The sequence below is a fragment of the Sorex araneus genome, chromosome 3 (genome assembly GCF_027595985.1).
Source record: "Sorex araneus isolate mSorAra2 chromosome 3, mSorAra2.pri, whole genome shotgun sequence".
In the NCBI taxonomy this organism is placed as follows: Eukaryota; Metazoa; Chordata; class Mammalia; order Eulipotyphla; family Soricidae; genus Sorex; species Sorex araneus.
Window position 1 is genome coordinate 170,473,079 of NC_073304.1, and position 21,380 is coordinate 170,494,458.

Genomic DNA, 21,380 nt, shown 5'->3' on the forward strand with positions numbered 1-21,380 from the left:
GAAGTAATCCCTAAGTATTGCTGGGTTGACCCAAAAGAACAAAAATAAAAAATAAATACATAAAAAATTATAATTGTAGGGGGGGTGGGTGTGAAAAAAAATTATAATTGGACAGTAGTAGACTACAATTTAACATCCCCAGCTCCTCTTTCCCAATTTAAGATAATATAAATAAACAATGTCCCTTTTTTTCCCCAGATGTTCAACAGACACCAGACACCCAGACACCAACAACACTTACTAACTCTTTTTTTCTTACTATTTATTTTCTAGTTGGCGTGTGGGGGCAAGATGGTAAGATACATTTTCTTTCTTTCTTATGAAATCAGCCCCACGCAGTCTGTGCCATCTCTAGCTCCCCTCCGGGCCCACCCAAAGATGTTCCTACCATTCTCAGTCTCTCTTCCTTCGATCTAGAGCTAGTTCCAAACAAAGAGAGGCAAGAGACAGGGATCATAGCTTGTCACATGTTTGAACCCTGAGCTATTCTAAAGGAGAAAAAAAATGAGATAATCACATCGAAAAAACCAACAATTGCATTTATTCGCTGGCAATTCATATTTGCCATGAGTCTGTCAGGGGTGCTCAGCGGGAACACGGTGGGGGGAGGGGGAGGGCACGCGGGAGCCTGTGGGAGGCATGAGTGCCCTGTGGGAATCCCAGATGTGAAGGCTCTGACCTCGTGTGGCCTGGCGTGCACTCAGGCCCGGTCCTGCTGCCTCAGCCACAGGCGCAGGGGCAGGAATTCCCTGAGAGGAAAGCCTTTCTGCCCCAGAGGGAAGCTCTTTCAGACTGATCATCCCAGGCAAACCGGAGCAATCCACCGGCCACCACACAGTCCATAGGCTCCCTGTTTCCCTTCGGACAGGGCGGCATGCTTTATTGTGCTTCCTTACTGACAGAGGGATCTTGTGGGAAGCCCCCACTGTGCTGTAGGAGCGGGCATCATTTTACAGTGCTGTTACCAGCCACAGTTGCTGCTTGCTTATCCAGTGGTGCATACCGGCTCCTCTCCCCGATTTCCACCTGCATGCATCTCAGGGATCACTCGCGTGGAACCTGGGGTCCGCCTGCCGTGTCGAGAGCCATGAGGAGGCTTTGGCATAGGGTGGAAACTGATGGCTGAGGTTGACAAATGGTCATCAGCTCGCTCATTCCTGTAGGTTGCAGGTCCCCAGTGGGGGTTGGAGCCACAGCTTCCTTAAGGCTGAGGGAGGGTCCCAGCCTAGGAGGGAGTTAGATCTGAGGGACTGTCTGGAGTATGACTAATGGTTTCTTGCATTCTCTTTTCAGAACAAGAAAACACTGGTAAGGGAATTTAATTTTTCTCTTTCTTTTATTTAAATGGTGATAGAGAATGATCAGAGACATAAAATAAACTCCACAAACCAGAACTCTTAGAGGAAGGGTGACTATCTTCCCGCTGGTGTTGTCTGAGAAGTACCTGTGTCTGTTACTGTCATGTGCCATCATAGCGACAAATGGTATGGATCCCTGAGCATGTGTGCGAGGGAAGAATGAAAATGTGGGTGTGGGTGAGAGCCCTCCATTTTTGTGTTGCTCATGAGTTTGGGGTTTTTTGTTTGTTTGCTTGCTTGACGGGAGGGCACACACCTGCTCAGGGGTCACACACACACACACACTCCTGGCTCTGTGCTTAGGGACCATTCCTGGCAGTGCTCAGGAGACCATGTGGGGTGCCATGGATCAAGCCCACAAGGGTCAGCCACGTGCAAGGCAAATGCTCATTCCTCTGTACTGTCACTCTGGCCCCTCCATCACGAGTTTGTTCAGTGAACACTTTGATAATGAATAATCATACTTGTGAATGCATCACTAATTCACTCCCTAATGGTCTTATGTGAGAAGAAAATGAATAATACAGGAGCTAGTATAGGAGATACTTGCATTGCATACAGCATCAACTGGTCCCCAGCACCACCAGGGGTGGCCCCAAACCCTTATCAAAGTTGATAATACAGTGTGTGCGCATTGCAGTGGTACAGGCTGATATAGAGTTAAATGTAAAGGCAGTCACCTCTGCAGATGATATTTGGGGAGTTTCCTGAAAGGAGGTCATTCTCTTTTTTGTGGGGAGGGTGCCATACCTGGCGATGCTCAGGGGTTACTCTGGCCTTTGCACTCAGGAATCACTCCTGGCAAGCGTGGGGGACCATATGGGATGCTGGGGATGGAACCCAGGTCAGCCATATGCAAGGCAAGAATCCTACCTGCTATACTATCTCTCGAGCCCCAGGAAGTCATTCTTGAGCAGAGTTTTTAAGGATGAGTTTGAATTTTCAGAGGAAGCACACTTTAGCAAAAGAGAAAGAGCTATAGAGGGTGAGGGAAAGACTGACGCTGAAGCTAGACAGCCATATTGGAACTCTCTTTTTGTCATGTTTTCTTTTGTGTTGGGGCCACACCCAGTGGTGCTCAGGGCTTACTCCTGGCTCTTTGCATTTAGGGATCACTCCTGGTGGTGCTCAGGGGACCATATGGGATGCCAGGATCAAACCCGGCTGGCCATGTTTGTGCAAGGCAAATGCCCTCCCCACGGTGCTATCTCTCCAACCCCTTAGACTGCCATATTCTAATGTGGGTTCCATGTCTTTTTTTTAATGAAGCAAGATAATTTTATTTAGAGAAATATAAAGAAGAGAGAGTTATGTATTCAAGAGAGAACATGAGCTTCTCCAGCTGGAAAAAAACTGAGTGCATATCTCAGGCTGAGATGCATCTGAGTCTCCTATAAAGAAATTCAGGCTTCATTTTTTTCTTGCTGCGTGTCTTCAATGGTGTTTTTTTCTGGGTCATAGCATCATGGTGTGAGAGACTTCGTGATATCTAATTTGCAAGGTTGTAGTGTGGCGGGAATGAACAATTCACTTAGAACACTATCTGGGAGTAGTGGGTAGAACAGTGGGAGGGCATTTGCCTTGCACACGGCTGACCTGGGTTCGATCCGAGACATCCCATATGGTCCCCGGAGCACCGCCAAGAGTAATTCCTGAGTGAGGAGCCAGGAGTAACTCCTAAGCATCACTGGGTATGGGCCCCAATACATAAATAATCTTTTTTAAAAATAACATTATCTAACAGATAGAAGGTAGTGATGTGGGGAGCAGGGGGAGGGCAGGGGGAGGTTTTTAACTATGATGAAAGAAGCAGCCTTGTTTTGGATTTGGTTTTGGCTTTTTTGGGTTTTGTTTGTTTATTTTTGTTTTTGCTTTTTGGGCCACACCCATTGATGCGCAGGCTCTTCACTCAGAAATTACTCCTGGCAGTGCTTGGGGGGACCGTATGGGATGCCGGGAATCAGACCAGGTTGGCAAATGCCTTACCCACCGTACTATCACTCTAGCCCTAGTTATGTATCATAAAGATCATAAGCATTTGTTTTGGGAGGCTGGGAATAAAGCCTAATGATAGTTTATGCATTCCTTGTAATGAGTAACCCCTAGGTTCAATACTGAGCACCACACAGACTCATAAAAAGAGATGGGGGCTGGAGAAATTGTACAGCAGTTAAGATGTTCTCCTTGCATGCACCTGACCCCAGTTCAGTGCTCCCAGCACGACATGGTCCCCCATAGACCGCTGGTATTGATTCCTAAGCATAGAGCTGAGAACAGCCTCTGAGCACTGCTAGGGGAGGCCCCAAAGCAAACAAACAAACAAACAAGCAAAAAAAAAGAAATATAAGGTGCATTGAGCATGTGTGTTTGTGGTATTATTTTAAATACCTTTTGTGATTCTTCTAAAATTTTTTTATTGCGAATATTAGGAAACCCAGGCTTAGGAAACACAAAAATTGTGGATCCATGTGCTGGCTGAGCTAACACGAAGCTCATTCTCTGTGTCTGGGTATGGATAGAATCCGTGCTCAGGGAACCATTTGTGGTGTCATGGATTGAACTTGGGTCAGCCACATGCAAGGCAAACATCATCCCTGATGTACTCTTTCCAGTCCCTAAAAATATATTTTTTAAAATGTCTTTGTGGGCTGGAGAGATAGAACAGGGAGTAAGGACCTTGTCTTGCACTCGGCTGATCCTGGTTTGATCCCCAGCACTGCCAGAGTGACCCCTGTACACCACCAAGAGTGAGCACTAGTGTGACTCAAACACAAGTCAGAAGATCCTTGTCAGGGCCAGAGAGAGAGTGTGAAGGGCTGAGTGTTCGCTTTGCATGTGGGAGGGCCTGGTTTCATCCCCCTTGTGCTCTGTGTCAGCCTCCTGAGCACTGCTGGGATAATTCCCAAGCACAGAGCCCAGGGTAGGTCCTAAGCACCACAGGGGTGTACCCCAAACCAAATATATATATGAGCACCCCGATTTCTGACAGGTATCGACCTTTTCTGTGCAAGCAAACGCTAAGCTCTGTTATGAAATTTGTGGCAATAAGAGTTGTGAGTAGTTTCTTTTTCCCATTTCTTTCCCAAGCAAGCACACTAAAGTGAAATCTCTACTTACCTTTAGATTACTTTCTTTGTGATGTTACAGTTGAACATTGCTAAGAAGCAGCAGCATTAAAAATAATTGGGGGGGGGGCTGGAGCAATAGCACAGCGAATAGGGCATTTGCCTTGCATGCGGCCGACCTGAGTTCTATTCCCAGCATCCCATATGGTCCCCCGAGCACCACCAGGAGTAATTCCTGAGTGTACAGCCAGGAGTGACCTCTGTGCATAGCTAGGTGTGACCCAAAAAGCAAAAAATAAAAAAATAAAAATAATTGGGGGGCTGAAGCGATAGCACAGCGGGTAGGGCATTTGCCTTGCACTCAGCCGACCTGGGTTAGATTCCCAGCATCCCATATGGTACCCAGAGCACTGCTAGGAGTAATTCCTGAGTGCATGAGCCAGTAATTCCCTGTGCAATGAATTCCGGGTGTGACCCAAAGCACTGTAGCACTGTTGTCCCATTGTTTATTGATTTGCTCTAGTAGGCACCAGTAATGTCTCCATTGTGAGACTTGTTTCTGATTTTGGCATATTGGGTACACCACAGGTAGCTTGCCAGGCTCTGCTGTGTGGGCGGGATACTCTTGGTAGTTTGCCGGGCTCTCCAAGAGGGACGCAGGAGTCGAACCGGGGTCGGCCGTGCGCAAGGCAAATGCCCTACCTGCTGTGCTATCGCTCCAGCCTGTGACGCAGTGAGAAAAAAAAAATTGGATCCAGAGCTGTAAACATATATACAAAAATGAGAATAGGCATTTTATTATATTATATTAAGTGGTTTTAATTTTTTTACTTACAAAGGTCAAAATCATATGGTAATCACTAATTGGCTCTTACTGATTTATTTTCTGATCATTCTATTTGCCAATTCTTAATGTTTTGTTGGAATTAGCAATCTAAAGTAAAATTCTCGTGTGCCAAAGGGGGCAGTTTGGGGTTGGGAGGGAAACTGGGGATATTGGTGGAAGGAAGGTCACACTGGTGGGGCTGGAACACTAAATGCTTAAAACAACTGCATAATGAACAATTTTGTAAACCATGGTGTTTTTAAGAAAAAATTAATTAGAAAAAGAAAACAATTAGAAAGGTGCCACTTAGTACAGAGGCTCTTCCTGGCTCTGTGCTCAGGGGTCACTCCTGGCTCTGTGCTCAGGGGTCACTCCTGGCTCTGTGCTCAAGAATCACTCCTGGCTCTGTGCTCAGGGTACTGAAATAGTATCAGCCAAACACAAGACCAGTGCCTCGGCCCCTGACCTATTTCTCGAACCCAAACCAAGCTTAATTTCTTACCATTCTTCCCTTGTTTCATTTTCAGAGGCGTCTTCACTGACTTGTAAGTGTCCCATCTTTTCTACATTGCCTATCTGAGGATGCAGGTCAGTGGATGGGAGACGGGGGCCCAGCTGAGAGAGGTTTACCCCGAGAGTGGAGGCCCACCCAACCTTCCATTTCCATATCCCATCCTAGAAACATTCCAATTCATTTTTTCCCCTCTTAATGTCCTTCCTCCCCCCACCCCTCTGCCACCAGCCCATGTCTACTCCCTAACTCAGGCGTGTCCTTCAAAGGCTCTGTAGCGTTCCCTTACACGGTCCATTTCCGTTCTACAAAGGACGGAAGCACTACTTGCAGACGACTCTCCACATGGGCTGATTCCCGTGGCCCTCTGGCCTTCTCTGCCTCCTTCTCCATATGTCCCTCCCATTTCTCTCTCTCCTCTCCCGTTCCCCAGCCTATCCAACCTATGAAGTCTCCATCTCGGGGAGCAAGGTGGTACTGACGTGCCCCAAGGAATATGACGACGGGGACATCACGTGGGAGAAGAGTTTTCAAGAACAGAGGGAGATCAAGACCGCCACCTTCACCATAGACTATTTCTCCGAAATGGAGGACAATGGCTATTACAGATGCTACAACGCAGAAAATAAGGCCAAGAACCATTATCTCTACCTGCGAGCCAGAGGTAAACGTGGGCCTGCAAAGTGCTCTCTGTGCCAGCCACCTCCCCTCCCCCTCACAGCGTCCCCTCGCCCTGGTCAGTCCTGGGGCTCTGTGCTTCTCTCTGGGGCCACATCCGTGTTTCCAAGAATACAGAGGGAGCCCTGGGTGGGGGCTGTCTGGGGAAGCACCTGCTCTAAAACAACACCTCCAGGAGCAGACTCGGCCACTTGCATTACAGCAAGACTACAATTCTGCTGCCACAGCAAGTGCTGTGAGCTTCTAGGGAGCTTTTTGGTTTTGGTTTAGGGGTCACACCCGGTGATGCTCAGAGGCTACTCCTGGCTCTACACTCATTAATCACTCCTGGCAGTGCTCAGGGGACCATAACGGATGCTGGGGATCGAACCTGGGTCAGCCGCATGCCAGGCAAGCACCCCCCCCCCACTGTACTATCTCTCCGGCCCCCCCCTTCTCAGGAATTTAATTGGGAGAGCAACTCTTTGGAAGGTTTTCTAGAAGAGATTGAAGGTCACCATGTTAAATTGTCATCAGTTATTCTGGGGAGCTGGTTCAAAGGGCTGGAGGACATGGTTTGCAAGTGGGAGCCACCGACTCGATCTCCAGCACCAAAGGGACTGCCAAGCACCACAGAGAGTGCCCACCCACGCCCCAAAGGACATATCATAGCAATAACAGATAAAGGGAAGTCACATCCATCCCAGTTTGACGGAATTTTGATCTCTGAGCCAAACACTCTCCAGGAACTGCTTCATACTCATCTCCCGCCAGCTAGAGTGACGTCCTGCTCTCTCCCTGCTTCACCTGGGAGGAACCAGAGGCTTTGAGAGTTGAAAACACATTTCATGGGTAGTACACACGTGAGAGGCCCTAGGTTTGATCCCTGAAATTCCCCCCCAAAAAAACATACAAATAAAGAATGGGCCAGAGAGATAGTACAGAGAGATTATGCAGGCATTGTCTTGCTTTTGGTTGATCTTGATGCAGTTTCCAGTCTCACATATGGTCCCCTGAGCATTGCCAGGAGCGACTTCTGAGCACAGAGCTCGGGAGTAGCCTCCAAGCACCAGGCATGGCCCCACACCCCAAATAAATTAATAAAACCCAAGTCATTGGGGCTGGAGCAATAGCACAGCGGGTAGGGTATTTGCCTTGCATGCAGCCGACCTGGGTTCAATTCCCAGCATCCCATATAGTCCCCCGAGCACTGCCAGGAGTAATTCCTGAGTGCAGAGCCAGGAGTAACCCCTGTGCATCACTGCGTGTGACCCAAAAAGCAAAAAAAAAAAAAGAGTCACAAGAGTGAAACAGGGAGCTGACCTTGGCCCTGCACCACCTGATTCTAGCACCCCAACCCACTGCATCCCACTCTTGTAATATGGGGCCATGGCAAGCACAGTCGCCTTTCAGGGAAGTCCTCTCGCGAGTTCCTTCCTTAGCCCTGCTGTCCTTGTCCTCTGGGCCTATGATCTCTCTGGTCCCGCAGTGTGTGAGACCTGCCTGGAGCTGGGTGTGGCGGAAGTGGCCACCATCATCATCGCCGACCTGTGCATCACGCTGGGCCTGCTGCTGGGCGTGTACCACTGGGGCAGGAACAGGAAAGCCAAGGCCAAGCCCGTGACCAGAGCGGCAGGCACCGGCGGCCGGCCCAGGGGTAAGACTGTGGGGGTGGCTCCAGGATACTCAGGGGGGTGTCCGGGTCCAGGTGGCCCTGTGGGGTGGCAAGTGCAGGGCCGGGAAAAGTAGCTTCTGCTGAACTTTCTGGGACACCAAGGCCTCTACAGGGGGGTTTGCCTCTCAGATGGCACCTCTCATCCCCCACCAAGCCCTGAGAAAAGTGCAAAACAGGGGGCTGGAGCAATAGCACAGCGGGTAGGGCATTTGCCCTGCACGCAGACGACCCAGGTTCAATTCCCAGCATCCCCTATTGTCCCCTGAGCACCGCCAGGGGTAATTCCTGAGTGCAGAGCCAGGAGTAACCCCTGTGCATAGCTGGGTGTGACCCAAAAAGCAAAAAAAAAAAAAAAAGTGCAAAACAGTTGCATGAATGTTTGGTTTGGGACCACACCCGAGGACACTCGGGCTGCTCCTGGCATTCCCGCCTGTGGGGCATGCACTCCAATGCCTTCGCCCCAGCCCAAAGAAGTTGCTCTTGTTTGGGGAGGAGGGACACACTCAGCTGTGTTCAGGGAGCACTCCTGGCATTGCTCTGGGGACCACGGCGTGTGGGGGGGTGTCAGGGATTGAACCAGTGTTGACCACTTGAAAGGCGAGCGCCCTGCACTATCTCTCTGACCCAGACTTTTGTCTTTTTTTTTCTTGTTTGTTTGTTTGTTTGTTTGTTTGGGGGCCTGGGGGTGCTTCTGGTGGACACTGGACACCAGGCAGTGCTGGGGACGGTGCCTGGGGCACCTACATGCACGACCTGCACTGCGGCCCTTTGGGTCATCTCCCTGACACGCAAAAGAAGGGTTTTCAGTATCAGGACAGGCCCCCACATGCCCCTCAGTGTCTAGCTCCATGCTGGGAAAAGGGAGGCCAAGAGACCCTCGTCACCCCTTTCCCTCTTCACCCCCCCCTACAGGAGATGTGGCAGGAAAACACCAAAGGAACCGATTTGGGGATGGAGGTAGGCAGGGAGGAGAGGGTGTGGCGAGGAGGTAGCGAAGGGCCCGACACCACAGATAGGAAGCTCTCGGCCCCACACCGGGACTTCCTAGAAACCAACACTTCCCTCCTTCCTTCTCTGCAGGACAAACTAAGGAGAGGCCCCCACCGGTCCCCAGCCCAGACTATGAGGTAATGAGAGGGGGTTGTGTGTATGAGGGAGGTGGGTCCTTGCTAGGGAGAGGGGGCCAGGCAGGACCGACCATCTGGCTTTCAAGGCACATCAGAGACCTCACTCAGGGCTCCCCCGACACCCCTGCCCCCTCTCCCTGTGCTAGCCTTACTCATTAGTGGAGATCAGGCCACGGGGACTTTGGCGTGTGCAAATCCCACCAGCACATGCTGTCATGCTAACACCACTGCTTCAGTCAACACATAACTCGGTTAAGAAACTATTTCAGGGGACCAGAATGATAAAGCACAGCGGGTAGGGCATTTGCTTTGCACACGCCTACCTGGGTTCAATCCTCAACATCCCATATGGTTCCCCGAGCACCGCCAAGAGCAATTTCTGAGTGCAGAGCCAGGAGTAACCCCTGAGCATCATGAGATGAGACCCAAAAGAGCAAAAGAAGCAAAAAGAAAAATAATTTTACTGCCTCCTACATAAGTACACACATAGACACACACATACATGCATGTGCCCCACCGCACACACACACACACACACACACACACACATACCCTGCTCACTGCAGCTCTCCCCCACTGGCCTCACACTGCTCAGCAGTGAAAGATTCATACACACACACACACACACACACACACACACACCTGACCCAGCTCTTGGATGTCACATCTTGGATGTCACTCCTGGACACACTCACCAAATATTTATTAAGCACCTATCCAGCAGGTGGTATTGTCTTTTTTTTCGGGGGGAGGGTGTCACACGGGCTATGCACAGGAGTTACTCCTGGCTCATGCACTCAGGAATTACTCCTGGTGGTGCTTGGGGGACCATACGGGATGCTGGGAATCGAACCCAGGTTGGCCATGTGCAAGGCAAACGCTCTCCCTGCTATGCTATCGCTCTAGCCCCAAGTAGTATTGTCTTTGCGTGCAGAACTCTGCTCCACTCTCCCTGATGCTCTGAGGCCTAGCCTCCCATGATTTCCATTTCTGAGACGGGGAAGTTGAGGCTCAGGAAAGTGACAAATGACTTGGGCCTATCTCCTGTTGGGGCCAAGTCAGTGATAACCCTGCCTTTCGGATGCTCAATCCCTGCTTCCTCCCCTGCACTCAAGCTAGATAGGCAGAGGCCAATTTGGGGGGAGTTCCTTCCCCCCTACAGTGACCACCCCACTCTTCCACCTGCAGCCCCTCCGGAAAGGCCAGAAGGACGTGTACTCGGGGCTGAACCACAGAGGCGTCTGACAGCTCTGGGGACCCCTCGCCCCAGGGCTCTCCTGGATCCCCGCTCCTCCCATGCCCTGGCTGAGGGACAATTGTTCCTCTGTCTGGTGGGGAACTGCCCGCTGCTGCTGCCCTGCTGCCCCCTGTCCCCAGTTGCCTCCTTCGAGCTGGCTCCCCATTCTGGACTGAGGTGCCTCCCTGTCCTCTGAGGCCTGGCCTCACTCCCCTCACACCTGTGCCCTCGGTCAGTGTCTCACTGTTACATTGCCATCATTGTCACTGGCTTTGATGTTCCCCTTACCTTCCTCCCCAGTCTCCAAAGCGCCCTGTTCCCACCTCCCACCCCACCCCCAGGCTCCACTTCAAAGCCCCGGTCACCTGTGGCCAGGTCCCAGGCAGCCGAGGGCAGGCGGCTAGAAATAAAGAGCTTTTGGCCAAAGGACTCGCTGTCTCTTTTCTGGGAAACCGTCAGAGGCCGCCCGTTCCCTCTGCCTTCGCCTAATTCCCAGCAACGCGCCAAGGCAAGTCCTTCCTCTCCACATAGCTGGTGGGTATCACCTGAAGCTCTTTGGATGGGGCATCAAGGAATGGATGAATAAATGGAACCACAAGGGAGAGAGAGAAGACAACCAATCCCATGACTCACTTCTCTAGAAGAAAAACAATCGAAGTGGCGGGGGGGGGGGGGTGGCGGGCAGGGGCCCGTCAGTTCAGGAAACGGTACAGACGGAAACAGACACCCGGGGCCTGAAAGACAACACGGGGTGGGGCACTCGTCTTGCATAAGGCCCACAAGGTCCAATCCCTGGCACCACTAATGTTCCCCCCAGCCCTACTAGGAGTAATCCCTGAGCACAGAGCAGGAGTCAGCCCTGAGCAACCCCCTAGAGTGTGAGCCACCTCAAAAAATACCAAGTCTTGGGCACAGCAGGTAAGGCACCTGTCTTGCACCGGGCTGACTCGGGTTCAATCCCTGGCACCCCATATCGTCTCCCAAGCCCACCAGGAGTGATCCTTGAGCACAGAGACAGGAGTAAGCCCTGAGTACTGCCAGATGTGACTCCAAAACAACCCCCAAACTAGATAGTCTTAAAAGGCAGATGACGAAGTACAGATGGAGCTTCGTGGTGGAAACATTGGTTCCATCCCCCACTCCACCCCAGCCACATACAAACAAACATGCATGAACGCGCACGCGCGCACACACGTTCATGTTCAGGGCTGATGAGGCAGCAGGTAAGAAGGTTGGAGGAATGAGACCAGGGAGATGGCCCAAATGGCTGGAGCTCAGGCTTTGCATTCCAGAAAGACACCCCACTGGTGTTGGGACACCAACTGCCTAACACGACTCTACAATGAACAACTTTGTAAATCATGGTGTTTTTAATACATTTATATCTCTAAAATAAAGACACCCCCACCTGAACCCCCTGAGAACTCCCAGAGCAACCCCCAAACACTGCTGGATGTGACCTCAAAACCAAAACGCACAGAATGAAGGATGGAACGGTACAGGGAGGAGGGCTGGACCCTGATTTCTACAAGGTGATTTGCCAAGGATGGAGCGCCAAGTAGGGCTGGGGGATGTGTAGTGTCCCCCAGTCCCCTCCCCCACCTGCCCTGCAGACTCCACTGCCTCCCTCCCGTGAGGCTGAAGCAGCAGGAAGGGTAAAGCAGGGGTTAAGCTGCAGGAAGTGGCCCTGGGGGGAGGGGTGTGTGGCTGTGACTGTGGGGGTGTCTGATCTCAGCATCCCATGCAGGGCAGAGCTGCAGAGAGGCCTGCACAGCTGGGGACCTCAGCGCTCCCTCCAACACTGGGAGACCACACACTGCTGACCACAGGGTTATTTCTGTGTCCAAACACAACCCCGAAAGCCATTTGTGGTTCCCAGCTCTCCACGGACAGGCAGGCGGCACAGTCAGCCTTGGGCTTGCGGCTCCCGCTTCTGTCCCCTGTGGGCAGTGTGTTTGGAAGGCGTGTCCATGGAGTTCACCCGCTCTGGCGGGCAGGCCGCCTCCAGGTGGGGCTCCGTCCCGGGGATAACAGTTGGGAGAATGGACTGGCTATGGACGTCCATGGGCGTTCCTCACCCCTGCCTCTCTGTGCCCTCTCCTCGCCGCCCTCCTGCTTCCTGGCTCAGGCGACCTCACTGGGTTCCTTTGGTGTTTACCTGCTACAACTCCCCTTGTGGGGGGGGTGATGCAAAGGGAAAGGGGTGACAAGCATCTCCCCACCCCTCTTCCCACAGTTGGATCTGGACTCCACTTACACCTGACAGGCACATGGCCTGTCCTGATTTTGATAACTCTGTTTTCATCTATGTACATATATTTAAATTCATATGGATGGCCTGAATTCAAATCAGTTGAGATTCATTCCCACTTGGGGAGCTGGGTGCTCAGCCTGATCCCAGCACCCAGCTTCACAAGCACGGCTACAGCATTTCACTGTGCACACCTTCTTTCATTACATTCTTTTTTGGTTTGGGGGCTCCACCCAGCGATGCTCAGGACTTACTCCTGGCTCTGCCTTCAGGAAATCACTCCTGGCAGGTGCAAACCCAAACCAGACTGTTTTCCATCTCCCTGCCTTTAAGCTCTGACTACTAGGGTTCCCTTCACTATGGTGCTTTGTTAGTCACCATACGGGATGCTGGGGGCCGAACTCAGGTTTGTACTATCACTCTGACCCTTCATTTAATTCTTGCAGTTCCACCAGCTCAGCATCTCTGCACAGACACTCAGACAAGTTTAGTCATTCTCCAAGATGCACAGATTGTGCAGGTCAGAGTTGAGAGTAGCAGTCAGGATGATTCAAAGCGGGGTCCACATAGCTGCCAAGTGCCAGTGAAGATCAGAAAGAAGGTTCTTCAGGCCGGAGAGCAGGTTCGGAGGCTGACACACATTCTGCGCATGCAGGAGCTCCAGGTTTAAACTCTGGCACCATGTGGCTTCCGAGTGATAGTCGGAAGTGATAGTCCTGGGCACAGCCAGATGTAGCCCCCAAACAAATCCAGACTGTTTTCCCTCTCCCTGCCTTTAAGCTCTGACTCTCTTATTGGGGTTCCCTTCACTAAATGCTTTTCTAGTCATTCAGGGGGATAGCAGCCTTGTGTCTAGGGACCTGGGGTACAAAGAAACATTTCAGTCCCCCAAGGGGCATCAGTGAGTGTGACCCCCATCATTGCAACGCAACAACAAAGGGAAGAAGGAAATAAAATGATTGATGTAAATTCTCACTGTTCTCTCTCTCCCTCCCTCCCTCTCTCTCTCTCTCTCTCTCTCTCTCTCTCTCTCTCTCTCTCTCTCTCTCTTTCTCTCTCCCTTTCTCTCTCTCCAGCACTCATCTGTGTTGATATTATTGGGTTTGAAACACTTGTTTCCTCCCTTTCCTTTGTCATTATCAGAGGGTGCACCGTCAGTTGGGGTGTCCTGGATGACATTCAATGATATGGGGCAATTAGAGGGGTCAAACTGGAAGGCAGATACTGCCACTGAGCGACAGCCTGGTGGGTGGTACAGGTGCATCAGGCAGTTTGTATAAGCCTAAAGGAAAGGCCAAGTATCTAGACCAGTTAAATCATTTTCTAAAAAGTTATATACCAGGGGCTGGAGCGATAGCACAGTGGGTAGGGCGTTTGCATGAGGCCGACCCGGGTTTGATTCCCAGCATCCCATATGGTCCCCTGAGCACCGCCAGGAGTAACTCCTGAGTGCAAAGCCAGGAGTAATCCCTGTGCATTGCCAGGTGAGACCCAAAAAGAAAAAAAAGTTATATACCAGATGGGGGTTTTGGGGGCAGAGAGATAGTACACTGGGGAGGGCGTTTGCCTTGTACATGGTTAACATGGGTTCAAGCCCTGACATCCATATGGTTTCCTGAGCACCACCGGAGTGATCCCTAAGTGCAGAGCCAGGAATAACCTCTCAGCACTGCCATGTGTGGCCCCCCAAAACAAATGATTGCAAATATAATGTTATATCCCAGGACCAAGGAGTAGAAGTTTATATTCCTGACACCACATGGTTCACCAACATTGTGGGAGGTGACCCCAAAATGAAACTAAACAAAAAAGTTGTATCCCCTATTAAACTGTGGTGTGCTTATTTGATAGAATTAAAGTGTAAGGGCTGGAGATATAGTACAAGGGGAAACCATTTGCCTTGCGTGCGATTAACCGTGGTTCTGGGCACCACATACGGTTCCCCAAACACCTCCAGAAATGACCCCCTGAGCCAGGTGTAAGCCCTGAGTACAGCCCGGTGTGGCCCCAAACCAAAACACTCCAAAAAATTATTTAAAGAAATGCATAGAGTATATGTACACATAAGGGACCATTTATGGATGCTCCTAATCACTTTATTTGAATAGTAAAATCTCAGAAAGAACACAAAAGACCATCAATAGGAGGATGGATAACAAGTTATGGTACATCCATTGGATAGAATAAAGATATTTGGAATAATACCAAGGAGAAAACCGTGGGTACAGATGCAACAAGACTAGGAACTCCGCGTTGCCCAGCTGTGTGAGAAGCCAGGCTGCGGAGGAGCACAGCACTCATTAAGTACTCGATGGCGCAGCAAAGGGGCCAGGCGTGGCCTCCATCCCTCCCCCGAGCTGTCTGGAGGCAAAATATGCTCAACCCATTGAGCTTGCTCTCCAGCCTCAAAGCCAGGAAAGTGACAAAGGGGGACTGGAAGGGTAGTCCAGAGAATAGAGAGCTCACCTTGAAGTGGCTGACCTTGGGTTCACTCCCTGGCACCATATATGGTCCTCTGAGCACTGTTGGGTAGGGCTCCAAACCTCACCAAAAATTAATCGATTTTTCAAAAATTTAATGAATAAACTGTCCTTAAGTTTATTTTATTTTCCTATTGGCTTTTTGGGGGGCCACACCCGGCAGTGCTCAAGGTTACTCTTGGTTCTGCATTCAGGAATCATTCCTGGGGGTGCTCAGGGATCCTATGGGATGACAGGGAACGAACCAGAGGGAGCTGTGTGCAAGGCAAATGCCCTCCCCATGGTGCTATTGTTCTGGTCCCAGTTCTTATTTTATTTACTTGCTTCTAGAGAACTCAAGGAGGGAATCCCAATAACCACAGACAGAAAGGACTGGAGGGAGTGAAAGGCTGCCAGTCTTCACTCCAAATCAGAGACTCTGCATGAGGGGTCTTCCAGCTCAGCGGGGTCCCCCATACCTGCAAGGGGTGTCCAAGGCCTATATGCTGAATAAGGCCTTTAGCCCCCCAAAGGGCCAACGTCACCCCTCACCCATTGGTCAAAGATGACATCGAGTGGAAATAACTCAATCCTTCACCCGGGCTCACACTCCAGCTTTCCAAGAGGGAGAGGAGGAATTGCGTGTTTTCATTGGGTGGGAAAATGTCTGACAGCCACTTATTACGCTGAAGGCAGGAGCAGGGACAGGGACAGGCTCTGGGGAAAGGGAGCTGCAAGGGCAGGTGACGGGTAAACAGACAAAATAATGATAATGACGGAATTATGATGATAGGTAGATGGCAGATGGTTAGAGAGATAGGATGGGTAGATAGACTAGATAGATAGATAGAGGATAGATGGATAAACTGATGGATGGATAGATAGAGTTGATAGATAAATGATGGATAGAGAGAAAGAGAGGGCTCTCCGCAGAGATGTAGCCCCGGTGGCCGCACATGTGCGGCTTCTCCGCTGCTGATCAAACATGATTACGGAGGCCAGCTAAACTACTTTTGGTACCAGCAGCTTCTTGCAGAATTGTCTCTAGACTGTGAACTAAGCCACGGCCCCATGCCACCCCAGGAGGAGAAAGGTTTTCCTCTCTTGACCACTAATGAGAGGTACGAGATTACAGCAACGGGACCAGCAGCTTTTTGCAGAAATGTCTCTAGACTGTGAATGATTGCAATGCTTGCAATGATGCAGTTTCTGGAAGAAATTTCCCTGAACTTAGTTACTAAAATACTTAAATACAGAAATCCAAAACCACGCAGCCATGATAGACTTCATATCTCTTCATTCTCAGCAATGGAAAACAAATAATCAAATGCTTCCTTTTCAGCAGCTACACAGGCGGGGTGAGGGGGGGAGGTATACTGGGGGGTTTGGTGGTGGAATATGTGCACTAGTGAAGGGATGGGTGTCCAAGCATTGTATAACTGAGATTAAGCCTGAAAGCTTTGTAACTTTGCACATGGTGATTCAATTAAAAAGAGAGACAGACAGACAGACAGACAGACAGACAGACAGACAGACAGACAGGCAGGCAGGCAGGCAGGCATGCAGGTACAGCTAGCAGGGTAGATAGATAACAAGCTACCTTCTCTACAAGGTGAAGAGGACATACGGGCTCTAGGCTGGGGCCTCTGCAGCCAGTGTCTGCTCTGCGTGGTGGGGCCACAAGCCACGCAGGGCTCCTGGTCTCAATGAGATGTGAGTCCCATGGTTCTTCATGTCTCGACCACCTCCGCTCGTGATGTCATGGAAACTTCCATGTGTCAGCACCCCTAACACAGGGGCCGCCCACTCTTAGTTGTGGGAGGAAGCCCTGACAGGGTGGTGAGGGAGCGGGGCAGGAGGCACAGATTCTGTGCCCAGAGGCCCATCAGGCCAGAAACACTAGCGGGCAGGCCACCATGGGGGTCTCCTGCCCCCAGTCTGGGTGGAGCAGAGGAGGAGAAGAGAAGGCAGACAGAAAAGGCGACGGCTCCGAGCCAGGATAACTCCCCACCCTGACCTGGCCCCGCCCCATGAAGTCCAAGTGTTGCTTGATTGGCAGTGCCGGGAGAGAAGGTTTGGTCCAGAACTGTTGCTCCCAGAAGCCTCCCTGCTTGGGCTCATTCATTCCAGTGCCAGTTCTCACCAAGGTGACTGAAGGGATCATTGTTTCGCACTCAATGGGCTGAAAGAGAAGGAGGAGGGGGTATGAGGAAGCAGGGCAGGACCCACCTGAGAGATGGACCTTCCCAGATCCCCAGAACACTTTCCCTTCATATGCCCAGACACCACGTATATATGCATGTGTTAGACTCTCAACTCTTCCTGCGCCCCCTGTCCCCTCCGATGACCACCAGGGCACCCTTAGAAGTCTGTGGGAGCAATATATGCACCCCAGTTCTTTGAATTACCAACTGTCGAAATCCTCAGAAGATCACAAGAGAGATGAGACCAAACCCAACTCACTGCCATACTTTAGCAGGTGCATATTCATGCACACACACACATGTACACACTCACACACACTCATGCAGACACACATACTCATGTTCACATATACACAGACTCCTACATACACACATGCACACACTCCCTTGAACACACATCCAAACATGCACACATGTGCACATGTACACACACTCCCATACACCCACACATACACATGCAACACATACTCACACATGTTCACATATACTCATGCACACACACATGTGCACGCACACATGCACACACACACAAACACGTATGCACACACTGGCCATTCCACATACCTCCAGAGAGCCTTCCAGTCTCATGTCCAGCAAAGCAGTAGACTCCCAAAGCAAGAAGCAAAGTGGCTATGATGTTAGCGATCAGGATGCCAGACAAGGAGGTGACATCCAGCTCCACGCAACTCTGGCACACTGTGGAAGAGGGGGCCGAGAAGAGGGTGAGCATGTTCAAGGTCAGGGAACAGAATTGCTCGTGTCAAGACCCCAACTTCAGAGAAAGGCCCCTGATGGACAGGCTCTCCACAGGGTTTCAGTCTGGGGCCAGCTAGAACAAGACTTTAGTCCCAACCAAGCCCCTACTATGCAGGTCATAAGGCTCTCTTCTTTAAGCCCCCCATTCTGAGAACCCCCAAACCTAACTCCCACTTTGACCAGAGTGACCCCAGCTTTTGTTGTGTGTGTGTGTGTGTGTGTGTGTGATTTGGGGTCATACCTAACCGTGCCTGGGGGCTACTCCCAGCTCAGTACTCATGGGTTTCCCCTCGTGTTTTCCCTGGGTTTCGGGGGATCATGTGGTGCCAGGGATTGAACCCAGGGCCTCACAGATGCAAGGCAAGTGCTCTGCCTCTGTTCTCCATCCCCAGCCCAGAGTGACCCCAGCCCTGTCCAACCGTAAAGTTCTTCAGTCCAGAGCCTGTGTCCTGGCCCTGAGCGTGCAGCAGGCACTTACTTCGATAGTAGATTTGCACTGTAAAGAGTTTGGAGTCCTTTCCCTCCACCTCGTTGCACTGGTATTGCCCCCGGGGATCCAGGATGCTCTTTCCCAAGTCCATTGTTCTGTTTTCTGACATATGCTTTCCCATGGTGCCCTCCAGCCACTTGATGTCATTCTTACATCTCAGGAACACTTTGTCCTCAGTTTCCTCCACGGTTATCTTGGAATGTGCTGAGGACAAAGACACCGTGAGAGACGACTCTTTGGTCTGCTCCAGACTTTGGGTTCTAGGCAAGCCGATGCTTCAGGAGGAACAGCTTCCTAGTCTGGGACAGTTGATGGTTTCCAGAGAGGGAGGGAGCCAGGGAAAGGCGATGGGAGAAGGAAGGACACGAGGGTACCACACAAGCAGGGCGTACACCCTGAGGAACAGGGAGCAGAGGGGAAAGCCTGACGCACAAACCCTCCTGGAAATAAATATCTACCACTGGTTCGCATGGGCAAGGAGTTTAGATACCGCAGTGCAGGATACAAGGAAGGTAGAGGGCTGTCCATGCCTTGGAGAGATCCATATTTCTCCTCCCGAAAAACTTCCCATTGCCAGCCCCTAAATTACTCCAGCTTCACTTCTCACTCCTTGCTCTGCACCCTGCCCTTTCCCCACCAACTACCAAGGGAATGAAGCTTCTTGCCACAAAGCCTTCTCAGGACCCACGCTGCTTGGCGGCAGGGGAGAAGCTGGCGTGAAGGACCCATCCAGAGTTCAAGCAGGGAACCCAGGGCCAACCATGGAGTAAGTTTTGGTTGTTCTATCCTAGTGTCAGGAACAGGAGTCAGGAAACAAAGAGAAAAGGATCTGGCCCATACTGGGGGCTCACCCCTCTCAAGATTGTTTAAGGGCTGGAACTTTGCTCAGTACCTTCCTAGAGCCCCTGAATTGTTCAAATTGAGAGCATTTCCACAGCCCATGGAACCTGTGTCGCTGATCGCAGGGACAAGTGGAAGCTAAGGCCAGGGATGTAACTCAGCAGAAGAGTACCTGCGTTACATGCGTGAGACCCTGGGTTTGAGTCCCCAACCCCCTCCCCAGACATGAACACAGAATCTTCCCCTGAGCTTCAGCTACCGGTTATAGAAAGCTTCTAGTAGCAAGAACCCCCTCTCAGAGGCAGGTGAAGAGCCCTTGTGAGTGTCCATCCATGCTTGACAGCTTTCGGCCCTGTCTGACCCGGACTGGGGGCAAGCTGGGGGAGGGGGCCAGTTTCTAGGTGGTGAGACTCTACTTGAAGACTACATCAAGCAAGATGAGTTGGGGTCTGACCACCCCAAACCTGCGCTTCCTCCCGGCTTTCCCTGCAGACCAGTATTCCCAACATCCCCCTGGCTCCTGGTGGGGACTGTCAGGCTGACCCCGAGGCCCAGAGGCCTGGACTGCAGATGCCAGTGCCCTCCAGGGAATAGTGGCCCCGGCCAGGCCCTAAGCTCAGGCTCCCCCCACCACCCCCATTCCCTACAGAATGATCTAAGGCTTTCTGGGCGCCCTTCAAGTTGAATTGCACCCCACTGCTGGCGCTGGACTAGCCCGGAGTCTTCACACCAGCTCCCCGTGTTGTCTTGAGCCTTGCTCGGGGAACGGAAGCTAGTGTGGAAGGGACTCGAGGGGCTCCAGACCCTGCTTGGGGTGACAATGTCCTCCCCAAGGCCTTTCTCCAAGACTCTCCCCGCTGCTCCAGAAACCTACCTTGGGAGAGAAGGGCAGCCAGCAGCAGGCCAGCCAGAGCCCCGCAGAGGCCCATCTTCCCGCTGAGCGCTACCTCCCACAACCAGGGTGCCGGAAGAAGCCTTCAAAGGTTGGGTGAGGGGTGGGGCTGAAGCACCTTGCTGCCACTTTTTTTTTTTTTTGAATCACCGTGAGCAAAATTCACAAAGCTTTCATGTTTGAGTTTCAGTCGTACAATGATTGAACCCATCCCTCCACCAGTGCACATTTTCCACCACCAATGTCCCCAGTATCCCTCCGCCATCACACCCCTCCCCCTGCCTCTATGGCAAATAACCTCCCCCATACTCTCTCTCTACTTTGGGGCATCATGGTTTCTTGCTGCCACTTTCAGGGCGGAGGTGGCGGAGAGGGCGGGACGGAAGCAGGTGCAAAGGGCTCTCTCTCTCTCTCTGAGCGAGGGGTGCCATGGGAGTGAAGGCAGAGTAACTACGGGAAGGGCTGCCTGGAGCCCCGGGAAAGCTAAGGAGGGTTAGGGCGGCCTTTACCGGGGTCACAGAGAAAACCCCGTCACTTGTGAGTTCCTGTCAACAGCACCCACCAGTTACTCACCACTGGAAAACCGGTCCCTCACGACCTGGGGCGCAGCTGAAAGAGTAGCGACTTCACCTCAGCAGCCTGGCACAGCCATAGAAGCCGCTGCCCCCCAGTGGGCAGAGGAGTCTAGGGTGCCCTCACAGGGCCACAGGGAGCACTGTGGACAGGGCCACGTGCTGGGCAGGTATAGGCCCTTGTGGCCCCCCAGCAGCACTGGGTGCGGCCCAAGGTTCCCGAGCACCTCAGGTGCCCCGAACAAGTGGCCAGCAGCTCCGTGTCCTCAGCCAGAGCAATGAACTGCCACCTCATGGGCTGAGCACCACTAGGAGTGGCCCCCAGACCCCCTAGGCACTGCTTGGGAGTCTCCACACTCAAAAAAAAAAAAAAAAAAAAACCAAAAAACCTCACACTATTAGTCTCTTCCCTGGCCAGTCACAGAATTCCCAAGTTGACTCCCCTCGACACCATTATAGG

The 21,380-nt window shown here is 51.6% G+C and overlaps 2 protein-coding genes across 2 annotated transcripts in view; one reads left to right on the top strand and one right to left on the bottom strand.

Moving 5' to 3' along the window:
• Positions 1-10,769, top strand: part of LOC101545393 (T-cell surface glycoprotein CD3 epsilon chain) — a 14,559-nt gene extending 3,790 nt beyond the window's left edge. The window contains exons 2-6 of the mRNA XM_055132180.1: positions 5,777-5,794; positions 6,194-6,424; positions 7,907-8,074; positions 9,173-9,219; positions 10,408-10,769. Of these exons, the coding sequence (XP_054988155.1) occupies positions 5,777-5,794; positions 6,194-6,424; positions 7,907-8,074; positions 9,173-9,219; positions 10,408-10,464 (521 nt within the window). The 3' untranslated portion in view covers positions 10,465-10,769. The remainder of the gene's footprint in view (positions 1-5,776; positions 5,795-6,193; positions 6,425-7,906; positions 8,075-9,172; positions 9,220-10,407) is intronic.
• A 6,443-nt stretch (positions 10,770-17,212) lies between these two features.
• Positions 17,213-20,385, bottom strand: LOC101545654 (T-cell surface glycoprotein CD3 delta chain). The gene is made up of 4 exons (XM_055133256.1): positions 20,331-20,385; positions 18,605-18,820; positions 17,935-18,066; positions 17,213-17,348 (listed from the first exon to the last, which is right to left on the bottom strand). Exons 1-4 carry the CDS (start codon positions 20,383-20,385, stop codon positions 17,341-17,343), a joined length of 411 nt encoding a protein of 136 aa, XP_054989231.1. The 3' UTR covers positions 17,213-17,340.
• Between the last annotated feature and the right edge of the window lie 995 nt (positions 20,386-21,380).

What these genes read in the sequence shown, in the direction of transcription:
- LOC101545654 (XM_055133256.1), bottom strand. Translation starts at nt 20,385, where the DNA reads ATGGGCCTCTGCGGGGCTCTGGCTGGCCTGCTGCTGGCTGCCCTTCTC. An exon ending in GGCTGCCCTTCTCTCCCAAG is followed by an intron (nt 18,821 to 20,330) that starts GTAGGTTTCTGG and finishes CTTTGTCCTCAG; the next exon opens with CACATTCCAAGATAACCGTG. An exon ending in AGTGCAAATCTACTATCGAA is followed by an intron (nt 18,067 to 18,604) that starts GTAAGTGCCTGC and finishes CCTCTTCCACAG; the next exon opens with TGTGCCAGAGTTGCGTGGAG.